The 14,665-nt window shown below is 47.4% G+C and overlaps 1 protein-coding gene across 2 annotated transcripts in view; it reads right to left on the bottom strand.

Moving 5' to 3' along the window:
* Positions 1 to 14,665, bottom strand: part of ARHGAP17 (Rho GTPase activating protein 17) — an 85,665-nt gene that overhangs the window by 21,301 nt on the left and 49,699 nt on the right. For both annotated transcript variants that reach the window (XM_039234377.1, XM_039234378.1), the window contains exons 8-14: positions 12,708 to 12,776; positions 12,451 to 12,532; positions 8,447 to 8,574; positions 6,927 to 7,038; positions 5,471 to 5,552; positions 3,296 to 3,376; positions 1,107 to 1,220 (exon numbers count right to left, since the gene is read on the bottom strand). In XM_039234377.1, the coding sequence (XP_039090308.1) occupies positions 1,107 to 1,220; positions 3,296 to 3,376; positions 5,471 to 5,552; positions 6,927 to 7,038; positions 8,447 to 8,574; positions 12,451 to 12,532; positions 12,708 to 12,776 (668 nt within the window). The remainder of the gene's footprint in view (positions 1 to 1,106; positions 1,221 to 3,295; positions 3,377 to 5,470; positions 5,553 to 6,926; positions 7,039 to 8,446; positions 8,575 to 12,450; positions 12,533 to 12,707; positions 12,777 to 14,665) is intronic.

Consider the following 14,665-nt stretch of genomic DNA (forward strand, 5'->3'; position numbering starts at 1 on the left):
TCGCCTGTAAGATATGACATATGTAGTTAATTTTGTATACAAATGTTACCATTAGTTTTGCTTTATGATATTGGATCTCTGTAAGTAATCTTATATATAATGGTTGGGCAGGCATGAATTAATAAATGAAAAAAAAAGAAAGTCACTGCATTTTTTAATGGAGACAAGAACTGCCCCTGATTTTCCAACATGAAGAGACATGGCGGAAGCCCTGGGGTGGTCGGGAAGGTTCGGGACGGGGCCTGAGGGTCCCACGACATCCCTGCTGTGCAAACTTAGGCAAGCTACTAGTCCCCCTCTGCAAAAATTAGGACAGAAGCACCTACTTCGAAAGGTTATTTGTAAGGACGAAACAAGGTTAATTATGATGCGCCTGGACAGAGTACATGTCGGCGTTAGTCATTTCTCAGCTTTCTAGCTGGCCTCCCTGACGCCTCTCCTCTAATCTGCATTTCTCGGTGCCAGCAAATTATCTATCCAAATATGGTTGGATGAAGTCATTCTGCTTAGAAGCCCTGATGCCTCCCGAGCCCTTCTGAGCACCTGAATTAGTTCCAACCTCAGCTAGACACATGTGGCCGGTCAGAACCTCGCTCTGGCTGCGTGATCCTTGGTCTCAGTCTCCTGGCCCCTGAGTGTCTGAGACCATGTGACACCACCCCTAGCCCCAAATTAGCAACCAGAGCCTTTCATGCCCGCGATGACTTTGCTCATCTGGCCGCACCTACAGGAAGCTATTCATCCATCCAAGCCCAGCCCAATGCTGCTTCTCAGCCTGAGCGGTGTGCCTTCAGTGAGTACTGTGCTCCCCACGCTTCATGACGTCTGTGACGGCACCCCCCGAGCTCACACGTGTGTGCACAGCTCGTCACTGTGCCACAGCTGCTCGCCTGCCTGGCTGCCCAGGAGTGGGACCATCTGAGGACTGTGTGTGTGACCAGCATCGGGGACAGGACCCAGTTCACAGCACTGTTTCAAGAATGTTGGCTCAATGGAAAGACCCAAGTTCAGAAGCGCAACTTTGAAGTTCACCTTGTACCAGAAAGTGTGTCTATTCCTAGCGGGTGGAGAGACACAATCAAGGGATACGGGGAAGGCTTACTTACCCTTCAGTTTTGGCCCATAGTAAGTTAGGGCCTAACACAATTGCAATGTTGCTGGGAGTCATTTTATTAATGTCGCTGGTCTGAGCAAGCTTTGCGAGGAACTTGATTAAATACCTATGCGAGAAAAGAGAAGAGAGAAAGCACGCACTCTGAAATCTTTGCAGTTCCAGCATCCTCCTGCCCACGTGCTCAGTCCCAGATGCCTCAGGTGGAATCTGCCTCAGGTTCACTATCTTACAAAGTCCTGTGTTCTTTGTTTCGGAAAACAGAAGCCCTACGTCAGGGCTTGGAGGAGGAAAACAGCTCACGTGTAAACCTCAATGATTCAGTCCCTATTTACTGTATCTTTCCAATCCATTTCTCCTTTATGCCCTATGTACCCCTCAATCACAATGTGATTAACTGCGAGCTCAATATATTTTAATATAAATATAAAAAATACAAGTATAGGTACACTGCTTAAAGGAAACTGTATTTGAAAATGCTTTATGTGGTAATTATGAAAATCTCCAATTTATCATATACCTATATTCTCTTCTATACAAGCATAGCCACTCAGGGGTGCCTGGGTGGCTCAGGCTATGCCTTTGCGGTTGGTGAGTTCAAGCCTTGTATTGGGCTCTGTGCTGTCAGCGCAGAGCCTGCTTGGAATCCTGTCTCTTGGCCCCTCCCCCACACGCACTCACACTTGCTCTCTCAAGATAAACAAACTTTAAAAAGATACATAAATTCTCTCTGCCTCTACTCCGCCTGCTCTCTTTCAAAATAAATAAACTTAAAAAAAATTTTTAATAAAAAATACATTGTAATATATCCATACAGTAGAGTACTATGTAGCCGTAAAAAATTGTTATGTACTGATATGGAAAAATCTTTAGGATGTATATCCAGCAAAGAAGGCAAAGAAAATGATGTATACAATATATACTACCATTTGGTTTTTCTTAAAAAAAGGGAGGCATGTGAGAGAAAGAAATGTTATGTTTATGTGTATATGTGAGAGATTTTTCTCTGTACAGCTTTTGATTTTGAACTATGGGAACATACTCCCTACCACAAAAACAATTAGCAAAAATTACAAAGAGTAAAATGAACAAAATAAGAGGCCAAATCCTAAAGTGCCACCATAAGGCACTGACTAAGCCTATGCATAGTCCCAAGCTGGGTGTGCTAAATGAAGCAATGAGGGTTACTAAAAATATTAACATACTCCTAAGGCAAAGCTGATGCTTAAGATATTAGAAGGGAATATTTAGCTTAGTTTAGTGGTTGAACCTGGGACTGAAATTAAAGGTCAGGTAACATACCAGAAATTTCACCAGTAAAGTATCTGTCATTTTGGACCAAGTCCTCTTATAAAATTCTCTTTGGTTTTCAATGACTCAGGGTAACCTTTTATACTTCTCTCTACATTTCTTCAAAGTCACATTTTAAGTCAAAAGGAAAATGGAGGTTAAATTGTAGAAATCTAACCCTTTCTTAGAAATCTAGTTATTCCATTAAGCAATACATAATCTCCAGTTCTTGACCTTTCATTTAATACGATGATTTATGGTCTATTAAAAATAAATTTATGTAACATAAAAAAGCTATTGCAGAAAAGGGAATTATTAATTTTTGCCTTTTACATGCTGGAGATATTTATTTACTTATTTATTTGCTTACTTATTTGTCCATCCATCCATCTGTCTGTCCGTCCATCCATCCGTCCGTCCGTCCATCCGTCCGTCCGTCCGTCCATCCATCCATCCATCCATCCATCCATCCATCCATCCATCCATCCATCCATCTCTACCCTGAACGTGGGGCTTGACTCATGACCCCAACCCTGAGATCAGGAGTTGCATGCCCCACCAACTAAGCCAGCCCAGCATGCTCCCATACTGGACAACTTACACTCTGAATCCAATGTGCAGTCAAGCAAACTTTCTACGAGACCTTCCTTCCCCACAGCTGCAGTGGTAAACTGACCAGGCGACTCACATGTTAAGGCAGATGCAAAGCAGATGCTTCAGGTGCAGCACGATAACATACACCAAATCCCATCCCCAGCACCCCCGGGTACTACCCAAAGCACTTCTGTAGGGTGCTTGAACTAAATAGCCTCTGCTGCAAGCAGAAGAACCTTTCTTCACTCCACAGTCATTGTGGCTTGGCAGCTTAATTTGCAAAAAGCTGGTCATACGTACCTAAAGTTAACAAAATTTTGTGGTGGCAACTTTTGACATGTTCTCCATAAATCTTGAAGTTTTTTGTCTTGATCTTGCACACTGAGAAAAAAAAACAACCCTGTATTCATAACTCTATTAAAACACCTATTAGTAACATCTGCGTCAATAGGCTATGTTCACAGCAATGTCTCTCCGTTGACAGAGAAAGCACGCTTGTAACACGGGGCAAATTTTGGAAACACTACCAACTAAATATTTACCTCTAAGCAGTTAGTAGCCCCGCCAAGACTCAACCTCTGGATTTGCCCATCAGAGGATGAGAGTGTTGATTCTACCAAGTGATCGTGAGGTTCTGGAAGCACAGCCATGTGAAATGCCCGCACCAATGCCTGGCACTCAGGAGACAAGACATCCCCAAAAATTCTGTCTAGAAAATGCGTGTCTCGTGTGTGGCTTCATAGAGCCCAGATCTCCGTTGGCCCAGCCACATGTGAGGTGGCCAGACACCCAGGCACCAGCGTCTTTCTCTGCCCTTCATGCCGCTCCAAGGCTCCAGGCCAAGAAGCCCTTTTCTGTGGTGAAGCAATCGCAGGAGCTCTATAGTTCCAACACACAAACTTTCACAGACACAAAAAAGGGCCAGATGAGATCAGTCACCTCTGCTCACCAGCAAGAGAGAGCGTTAGAAGTCACCCACACAATACACCTTTGGATCTAGAACATCTTCCACAACTGAACCAATCCGAGTTACAAGTAGGGGTCACACATAATTATACTTTTAGTAAGCTTCACACCCCATGTGGAGCCCAACATGGGGCTTGAACTCACAACCCTGAGATCAAGACCTGAGCTAAGATCAAGAGTTGGATGCTGAACCTACTGAGCCACCCAGGGGCTCCAAACGTACTTATACTTTAAAAGCCAGTCGATGTGTCACCGGGATGATCAATACACCAATAAACAGACACCTTCTTTGAAATGTATTTCCTCACAGGGACGAGTTTGAGAGTCTCAGAACCGAGAGATGAATCAAGTTCAGGAGGAGTAGAGGCTACCTACGAAGAAACCCCAGAATGCTCCCCTACCTGACACTGATGTTGGGTCCCATTTATTCAGCCCCACAAACAGGGACCCTTACAACAGGCTGGGCCACACACAGGTTCCAAGGATATGACCACAACTAAGAACTTACTCTGACTTTAAAAACCTCACCCCCTACCCAGAGACATGTCTTACATTCTGTAGCCATAGACAAAGGTTCCAGCAAATGCAGTTGAAGTGACAGGGCAGCCCCACCTCCCACTGCAGCTGAACTGATCACACCCAGCGGCCCATCTGCCGGGAATGGGTGACAGTGGCTAAAGACGGGGCAAGGGGCAGGAGGGGGAGGGAGATTTGTTCCTTAGGGAAGAGGAAAAGGTATTAGGCACCTGCCAGAGGAGGTGAGTTAGAACCGTGAGGCACGAACTAACCAGGAGGCAGGCTGGCTGGCTAGATCGAAGCCCCTGGGACTCTGGACAAAGCTGTTAGCCGCTCCTGGACAGACTAAAGCGGGGGGGGAGGGGAAGGGACAAAGACAGGGACACAGTCTTTGGGTCTGACAAGTCTGGGTCTGAATTCCCACTCTGCCAACTACTTGCTGTTACCTTGGCCCCGTTCCTCCCCAAGCTTCAGTTTCTATGTGTATAAAATGAGGATAACAGCATCTGCCTTTTAGGTCATTGATCATGGATTATAGGAGGTAATGGGCACGAGGATTAGTATGTACTTGGCAAATAGTCAGTGTAAAATGGTATGACTGGTGCCGTCAACATTAATTACCGCACTGTTGAGTTTCTACACGGTTCACCAGGCACATCGCCACTGATTGGTATGACACCTGTCCCCATTTACAGGGCTGTCTTCAATATAAAAGGGGCCTGGAATCAGCTGATCTGTTAGTGCGGGTCCCACTGCATGTCTTCATCTATAAACATCACACATATTGAAGCCAATGCACAAGGGGTGACTTTCCTACACTAATAATCATGCTCCTACTCAATATTTTCACCCTGAACTTAAGAACATGTTATTTAACAAATGTGCCATTTTAATGTTATTCTATGACCCCCAAGAGTAAGATCATTCACAAACGGGACATAATATTCCATAGTATTCTTTTAACTTTTAAAACTCTGTATTCTTCAAACTTACCTTGCCACTTGGGTCCATTCTTCATACAGACTGAAGGTCATCAAAGGTTCAGGTAGTTCCCGTAAATAGGACTTTAAAGCACCTGGAATTATTAACACTCATGTTGAGTACGTCCAGGGGTAAGCCTGGGAATCTCAGGACGTGTTATTTTGCAAACTGAAAGGATCTCAGTTACCACCTTCCGAGAATATTGAGATCAAGCCATTACCCGGTGGGAGTGGCAAGAGAATGAAGTGCTCCTACGACAAAGTCTCTCCCTTGCACAATATATGGCGGGGTCAATGGCAAGTAAAAGCAGCTTCAAAGTCACCTTCTTCTTTTTAAAATAAAAATTTTTTTGCATGGAGGAGGGCACTTGTGGGGATGAGCATTGGGTGTTATATGGAAACCAACTTGACAATAAACTATTTGTAATAAATAAATAAATAAATGAATAAATAAAATTTTTTTTAAACATTTATTCATTTTTTGAGAGACAGAACAGAGCATGAGTGGGGAAAGGGGTAGAGAGAGACGGAGACAGAATGTGAAGCAGGCTCCAGGCTCTGAGCTGTCAACAAAGAGTCTGACATGGGGCTCGAACTCACTGATCACAAGATCATGACCTGAGCCAAAGTCGGACACTCAACCGACTGAGCCACCCAGGTGCCCCCAAAGTTACCTTCTAATAGATATCACTTCCCCAGGAAAATCTAGAGTCTGAAGGTAAAAGAAGGGAAGGAAAGGGGCACCTGGGTGGCTCAGTGGATTAAGTGTCCAACTTCGGCTCAGGTCATGATCTCATGGCTCGTGAGATCGGGTCTCAAGCCAGGCTCTGTGCTGACAGCTCAGAGCCTGGAGCCTGCTTCAGATTCTGTGTCTCCCTCTCACTCTGCCCCTCCCCTGCTTGCTCTCTCTCTCTCTCAAAAATAAACACTAAGAAAATTTACTAAAAAAAAAGGGGGAAGGAAATACAAGCATGACTCCAAATATCTGGATTATAAACCGCCTTTACCTTACCTAATAATCAGGAAAACAAAGAAACAAATAGACCCTCCAGAATATAGGTAAAGACGTACGTATGTGTGTACCCTCAGCTTTTTAAAAAGTTTTATTCATTTAAGTAACCTCTACACCCCACGTGGGGCTCAAACCCACGACCCTGAGATCAAGAGTTACATGCTCCTCTATTTGTCCTTTTAGTTTTTTCAATTAAACTTATATAGGGAGACCATTTCAATTTTATCGGTCACTTAATTCTAAAATAGAAAAAAAATTTTAAGCAGGCTCCACACTCAGCACTGAGCCCAACGTAGGGCTTCAACGTGCGACCCTGAGATCACAAACTGAGCTGAGATTGAGAGTCAGATGCTTAACTGACTGAGCCCCCCGGGCACCCCCAGAATTGGATTTTTAACTGATGCTCTGTCTGAGACGCCACCTGCCCCCACCCTGAGGGTGACCCCTCGCGGCTCACCTGCTACAGCGTGGGGGTCTGAGTAGAACTCATCCAGGTGAGAAGTGGAGCAGTCTAAAGCAGCTTTCAGTTTCTTTAACTTGGAGGCCCCAGCCCCAATTCGGAAAAGGCCCTAAAAGACAACAAAAAGCCATCAGTGTCAAGTTCAAGTTGTGGGTGGCAGTATAAATCTGGTGGAAGGGCCTTCCACCCCGGACTGACTCCTGCAGACCTCCCCTGCTCTGAGCACAGGGAACGCTGCCTGTCTTGAAGGGCGGCCAGGAAGGCAGATGGGGACTAGTACAGGCAGAGAGCAGTGCATCCTGATCAGCGCGAGCTCGTGCTCTGCCCTGCTGCAGAAATAACGGTCTTATTCGAAATCTACTACTGTGTTATTGTATACTTCTGAAACGTTGATTGCTATAGATTTTCTAAATTGAGGATTCTTTTTTTTTTTTTAACTGACATCTCATGAGAAATTGTTAGACCATTGTTAGACTGGTCATTGTTAGACTGCTTAGTCACTTTCACTGCCCTAAAAGTTACTTGGAGAAAAACACATGAAGGTCCACCAAGAAAGACAGGGATGTGAAGACACTGGTCCTGGAGTTATAAGATGTGGTCTTTAAGTGAAATTAACCTAGGCGAGGTTTCTCAGTCTCAGCAGTACTGACATTCCAGGAGACGTAATGTTTTGCTGCAGGCCTGTCCTGTGTGTTGCAGGCTGATTATCAGCAGCAGCCCTGGTGTCTCCCCAATAGAAGCCAGGAGCAAACCCCCTCCAAAACTGTGACCATCAAAAATGTCTCCAGACTTCACCAAATAGCTCCCGAAAGGGGACAAAATTAGCGCCAGCTGAGAAGCTCCGATCTCGGCTACTAGAAGTTGGGGTCACGTTAGTGGGAGACTGGGCAGTGACTGGAAGCAAACATAAGAGGGCTTCTAGCATGTTCCCTGATCTGGATGCTGATCACACGGGTACATCTGTCAGTGTACCACTTAGGGCATGTACGTTTTTCTGTACACATTATACTGCAATATGGTTTTTAAAAAAAAAAAAAAAACAAACTTAGCATTTGACTTTGATTCCCCCCAACTATGAACTCACTGTGTGAATTCCTTTTCTACACAGGGAGCCCATAACAAGACCTGCCCTGCTCGGCTCATGGGCTTTTCTGGGTTAAGGATTCCACATCCATAAAATAAGCCTCCACCAACACTGCATAGTACCACACAAGTGTAAGATCCCCGCGACAAAGTTCGCAGAAGCTCTGGTCCATTTAGTGCACCGTGGAAGTCAATGCCACAAATCACAACCAGAGTGTAAAGCGCAACAATCAAGGCAGACAAAAGAAAGTGAGAGTGTACTGTAAGTAGGAAGGTAAACAGTGTCTGTGAATCCGGTTTTATTCACAGAGTCTGTTCCAGGCATAGTGTACAGCATCTCCATTTAAAATGTGAATCATGGTGACAAAAGTCGGAAAACTACCAAGCAGTCAACACAATGCAGGCGCAGCACGCAGGACCGTCGGCACCCTCACCTCCTCCTTCATGCCCGTCTCCAGGAGCAGCATGACGCAGGCCTCGATGGGCAGCGCAATCTCACGCCCGCTCCGCTTCAGGTGTTCTTCCAAAGGAGTCCCAAAGGCCGGCTTTTCTGCCCACTTATCTAGAGCAGCAAAGCATCCGGTAAGACATCTCATGGCATCACTGGGGGATCTTTTCCTCCCCGAAATACCAAAGGGGATTTTTTAAGGGGAAACATCTGTTCCGTTTGCTTTTGCTGTTTACCATTTACTAGAGGGAACACAGGCACCAGGCTGGGAGGCTACTTGTGGAACAGAAGCCCCAATGCCCTCAGGGGCACCCACGAGAGCTGCCCAGCTGAGGGCTGATGGGGCCCCTGCATGGGGCTAGGGGGCTGCCTGGAGCTAGGCGGATGACGCGTCCGGGCATTCTGATTTCACCAGAAGGAAATGCGCTCCAGCCATGCAAGCAGCACTGGGCTGCCCCCTAGGGGACTCCCTCGATGTGCCAGAGAAAAAAACTTAAGATTTTAAACACAAGCCAGGCAGCATCACACAGGAGTGGAAGACGGCGATGGGAGCTTGTGGCACACGCAGTGTGTCCACGACATGCAGCGCTCCTGAAGGCCAGAGCCCCAGACGGTGCCACACATTCCGCAGCCCTGAGGCAGCCGAGGCTGACGCCTGTGCCAGGAGTAAAGCAACCATTTATATTATTTGGGGTCACATACTCTGCTCCATTCCACAAGAGATTTGAGGCAGCTTAGCAGAAATACATACAATAAAGCAGTAGAACAGAAACAAGAGTTTAGGGGAACGGACAGGTCCCATCGGGACAGGAAGCACGTGGCTGGGTTCAGGCCGCCCACGGGTGCTGGGCACATCTACCGCTGGCTGACAAGCACACGGACGCAGAAGAGGGGAAACCGGCCCATAAAAATGCCCGACTGAGGAAAACTTAGTCCCTTCCAGCGACAGGAAGGGTCCCCGCCCTGCTCAGCACCATTAATGGACAAGTACCCTTCGGCCGCTCTGCTGTTCGAACCGTGAGTTCAAGGCAGGGAGCAGCACTGTGGCGTGTCCTCTTACACTCCGCTACCCGATAGGGCGGGGACAGGCCCCGTCTCCTGATCTGCACATACTGGGAGGGAGACGAACGGGATCCCCCAGGTCCACGGGCCTGACAACTTGTGCGAGGTTACAATTGAGGGAAAGGGCAAGTGGGGTCCAGATCAAAGAGGAGTGAGGGCAGAAGGCAGGTGCCCTCCTCATCTCTGGCCCTGGCCATGGCCATGACCACGGGCAGTATAATTCCTAGCAGCAAGAGCATCCCAGGGGCCCGGCCCTTCTCCGTGACAGCCCTCTCAGAGGCCAGACCTTCCCCTGCATACTTTGTCCTTTTATCTAAAACAACGATTCTCAATCAGGCAGAAAATGGCCACATGACCCTCCCCTGGGGGATACCTCAGAGTCCCCCAGGGGAGTTCTGCACATGGCACCTGCCATTACGGCCACCACAGGCCTGACCCTGTGGCAACAAGGGCTGGGTGTTCCCCAAACCCCTGCTGGAACTTTCTAATAATCACTCGACAGTGCACCCTGCCCCCCACTGTGGTATAACGCTGGCAGAGGGTGGACATGACAACCAGTGACCTAGACGGCTGCTGAGCCAAACTGCTCTGAGGGTGCTGGCCTCTCACACAACAGACCTGCAGAGTGCTGGGCTCCACGGCCGCACCCACAGTTCACAGAGGCCACCCCCTTTCTAAATATGATGCACATGTAAACATACAAGACTCATTAACAAGACAACGCATGCTTGCTAAGTCAGGGCTGCAAACCGGTGTAGATGAGGGACAGTGCAGTTGTCCACGGGGGCCGGGGAGGAACCACAGGAGCCGAAAGGCAGCCCTGCAGCCAGCGCCTGAGCCACAGTGCCACATGGGAAAGCAGATGCAGCGCCATCACACGCCATCAGCTTCCAAGAGAAGCCAGAAACCCGACTGTTACGTGAAGGTGTCTGGTGTTTAAATGACGGCAATGTTTGTTAAAGAGATGTGGCTGTTTGCAACTTCTGCCATAGACCAGACGCCAGAGCGACCCGGGAGACAGAGTGGGCACTGCTGGCTTCAGAGATGGCTCTTCAAAGGAGCGGGGCAGGCCAGCTGAGAGAGTCCAGGCAGCCGGAGTCTCCGAAGTGACATCTGATTCCACAGCTCACGCGCAACGTGACGAGGGCCCGGGCGGGGGCGGGGGGACGGCGTGAGAGGAGGAGAAGGCCAGGCAGAGGGCAGAAAGGCCAGACCCTGGCAACAGGGTCTGAGCAAGGAAGGACAGGTGGCTCCAAGGTCAAGCCCGGATGGTCTGGAGGAAGGCGGCATCCAGGAGAGCTGAGGCGGGGAAGCATCGGTCTGCTTTCTGGGGTGTGTGGGGTTTTAGGGCACAGTGGCCCTCAGACAGAACTGGCACTGAGGAGGCCGTGAGGCCAAAGACGCCGGTGAGATGGGAGCGGTCACTAGGTGGAGGCTCCGGGGACCAAGAGGGCAGGAGGGGGAAGAGCACAGCCCTAACAATGAACTGTCCTGCTCCCTGTCACTGGCTGACCTACTTCTCCAGGAAAAATAGCCTTGGGAAAAAAAGAGGTGGGTTTTTTTTTTTTTAAAGTCCTGCTCACAAAATCCAATCTTCCCTTTTGCTATGCTTGTTAGTCAGCTCTAAACCAGACTTCAATTCATTCAGAGGCTAAGATGATGATGGTTACCATCTTGTCCCCCACGGGGCCCGGCACACCATAGGTATCCCGTAAGTACACACTCTTGGTGCCCGGAACTCGCCCGACAAGAGCCTGCGCCTTGAAAGGCCTGGATGTACGCTCGCGGCTTCAGTCCCTTGCACAGGGACTCGACCTCGTCATCCACAAGCGAGGACACCGGATCCATTAGGAAAGCAAGGGCAGCTTGCCCTAGGAAGAGTCCACCAGAGGCATTCACTCGAGATGCCTGAAGATCTGCCTGTGCCGGCGGTTGAGATACGGAACTGCCCAAGCCTATAACCCTAAACTTTTAGGCACAAAGCCAGAAGCTGTCGGAGCCGCCTCAAATCTAGAAAAGTGGCATTGTTGAGGGTGCCAGTGTGCGTGCACACGCCCAGCACACCCCCACCCACACGCCTGCTCGCTCTCTTTCCAAATCAGAGTCCTCCCACTCAGCACCTGGCTTGATCCTCTTCAGCTCAAGACCAAAGTTTCTGCGGGGGGAACCCAGGCTCCAAATGTGGGGTCTACACAACCAAAGAGTACAATGGGTCCGGAGGACACAGAGTGACTTCTGCCTCAACTAGGTTTTCAGATCTCTGCTGGTCGGTGCTCCGATGGCAAATGGGAGAATGAGACTCCAAAGCTTTAATGTTGGGCTAAAATGAAACCTCAGAAGAAAGCTCGGTCCGCTCACGACTTGTGGGTGCAGGCTGCCGAGAGCTTGAGTGTGGCTCACGACTTGTGGGTGAAGGCTGCCGAGAGCTTGAGTGTGGCGGGCAGAACGGGAGTGCTGAGAATGAAGGCAAGGAAGGGGGGAAGGAAGCGCTCACGGCCTCATGGTTCGTCGAGCTGACTGAGTGCCTGATGGGGGGCGATCAAGTACTGGCTTCTAAAATTCCTTTTGCAAGGTCCAATATTTTCCCCAGAATGTACGCAGTCACAGGGTCAGAGTTCTAAACCCAAGGGAACAAGTAACTGACCCGGAAAAGGAGAAGACACAAAAACATATACAGGTAGTCCCCCCAAAGGGGCCCATCAGCTGCAGATGTCAGAACCGCACATGTCCCATTAGTAGGTTAATTTGGGTTTGGAGAAAAGTAGAGGATGCGGCGAGAAAGATGAGCTTATGCTGGGGAACAGTGCTCTCCTAGGCAGAGAGGTGTTATCCGAAGGAAATGCATGCAAAGGAGTCAGGGTGAAGAAGAATAGAGCGGAAGTGGCAGAGGCAAAAAGGAGGCATCAGCCAGCACGCAGGTTACATTACCTTGATGGGCTCGCATTTCAGGAAGGACCTTTTCTAAGACTGCTAATGCTTTTCTATGGTAATCTGCTTGGGCTTCTAATAACTGAGAACAGACCCACATTCAAAAACAAAAGTAACGTTAGCATCGGATGGACACACACACAATGGCTGAGCAAAACCAAAAATGAAATCTTTTGCAAAAACAACAACAACAAAACTAAACTAAAATGACTCCATTTTTACAACGCTTTACTACTCTGTCAAGGCCAGGTGCTTACCGTAACGAAGAATTTGCCATACTCCCCTTCTTTGGCCATAAAATTGTACATGTCCGCTGCAAGCTGGTCCTGATGAGTGGAAGAGAAGAGAGGTCACTGAAGGAGAAGGCATCTGAGAATTAATATCCATGAGCTCTTAGAGCAAAGTGTCACGGAAAGAGCCACAGATTAAATGTCCATCGACTGCCTGGTATAACCGTACACTGGGACAACAAATAAAGGAAGCTTATTAGGGGAATGTTGTGGGAAGATCTCCAAGATACACAGTTAATATTCCTTATTATGAAGTGAAGTATGTACACGGGTGCCTCAGGGCCTCAATCGGTTAGGTGGCTGACTCTTAATTTTAGCTCAGGTCATGATCTCACAGTTCGTGAGATTGAGCCTGCATTGGACTCTGCGCTGACAGTTTGGGGCCTGCTTGGGATTCTTCTCTCTCTCCCTTCTCTCTGATTCTCCCCATGCTGGCTGGCTCTCTCTCTCAAAATAAATAAGCATAAAAAAAAGAAGTGAAGTACAGGGGCGCTTGGGGGGCTCAGTCGGTTTAGCATCCAGACTCTTGATTTCAGCTCAGGTCCTAATCTCATCATGAGATTGAGCCTGTGTCAGGCTCTGTGCTTGGGATTCTCTCTTTCACTTCTCTCTCTCTGCAACCCTCCCCACTCTCTCTCGCAAAATAAATAAACTTTAAAAAAGAGAAGTATAGAGCATTACTTTTGCTGCGTTACCAACTGAGTAAAAATAAGAGAGAAAAAAATTGTTATATTTTTGCTGACACATTAGTATAAAAATATCTCCAGAAGAAAAAACAAGAAATTGGCAATCGAAGTTACCTTTTGTGAGCAGTGGAAATTCGGCAGAAGCAGGATGGAGGCAGAAGAAAGACTTCATATTTTGGAAGACTTTATACTTTCGATATTTGAACAAATGTAGATGAATTGCTTATAAAAATTAATTTGCTTAAAAGTGATAGATTAGGCAATTGGAGATATATATATACACACGTTTCCTATATTATATTTGAATTAGATTGTATTTTAATTACATATGTATATATTTATAAAAGGTACCGCCATTTGTTTTTATCATCAAGGTGCACAAATTAACATGAAGGCCCTCTCATCTATGAAAAAATTTGGAAATGCTGGCTTGGACCGACTGACATTCATTTAGGATAACTGGGAAATTCATGGAGCCCCAACACCACATCCCCAAAAAATAAAGGGAGAAAGAAGAGAAAATGAAGGCAGGGCAGAGGAGAAAGGAAACAAAGGAAGTGAGAAGGCCTTTCACTTACATGTGGAAGTTAAGAAACAAAACAGATGAACATAGGGGAAAGAAAAAATGAGAGAGGGAGGGTAAACCATAAAAGAGGCTTTTTTTAAAAGTAGGCTCCACACAAACAGGGGGTTTGAACTCATGACGCCAGGATCAAGAGTCACATGCTCTGCTGACTGAGCCAGCCCAGTGCCCCAGAGACTCTTAACGATAGAGAAGAAACTGAGCATTGCTGGAGGGAAGCAGGCATGGGATGGACTAAATGTGTGATGGGCATTAAGGTGGGCAATGGTTGGGATGAGCACTGGGTGTTGTAAGTGATGAACCACTAAATTCTACTCCTGAAACCAATACCACATGATATGTTAACTAACTAGAATTTAAATAAAAACTTGAAGCATTAAAAAAAAATTTTTTTTTAAGGGAAGAGAAAAGGCCTGACCATAAGCAGAAGCTGGGCATGACCTGGTGGGTCTGTGCCACTTGTGACGGCCAACAGGCTGGAGTCCAGCAGTCACGTGGGGTTAGAGGACAGAAAATGAAGCCTGGGCCCCAGCAAGGTGAGGAACCATTATCAGACAAGTACGTGCACATCACACACAAAGATTCCAGGAAACTATACCCTCAGCAGAAGGGTGTATTAGAAGACATTCGCTCAGTAGCATATGGAAAGAATAGAA

The sequence above is a fragment of the Hyaena hyaena genome, unplaced genomic scaffold (assembly GCF_003009895.1).
Source record: "Hyaena hyaena isolate Hyena2069 unplaced genomic scaffold, ASM300989v1 scaffold_88, whole genome shotgun sequence".
Taxonomy (NCBI): domain Eukaryota; kingdom Metazoa; phylum Chordata; class Mammalia; order Carnivora; family Hyaenidae; genus Hyaena; species Hyaena hyaena.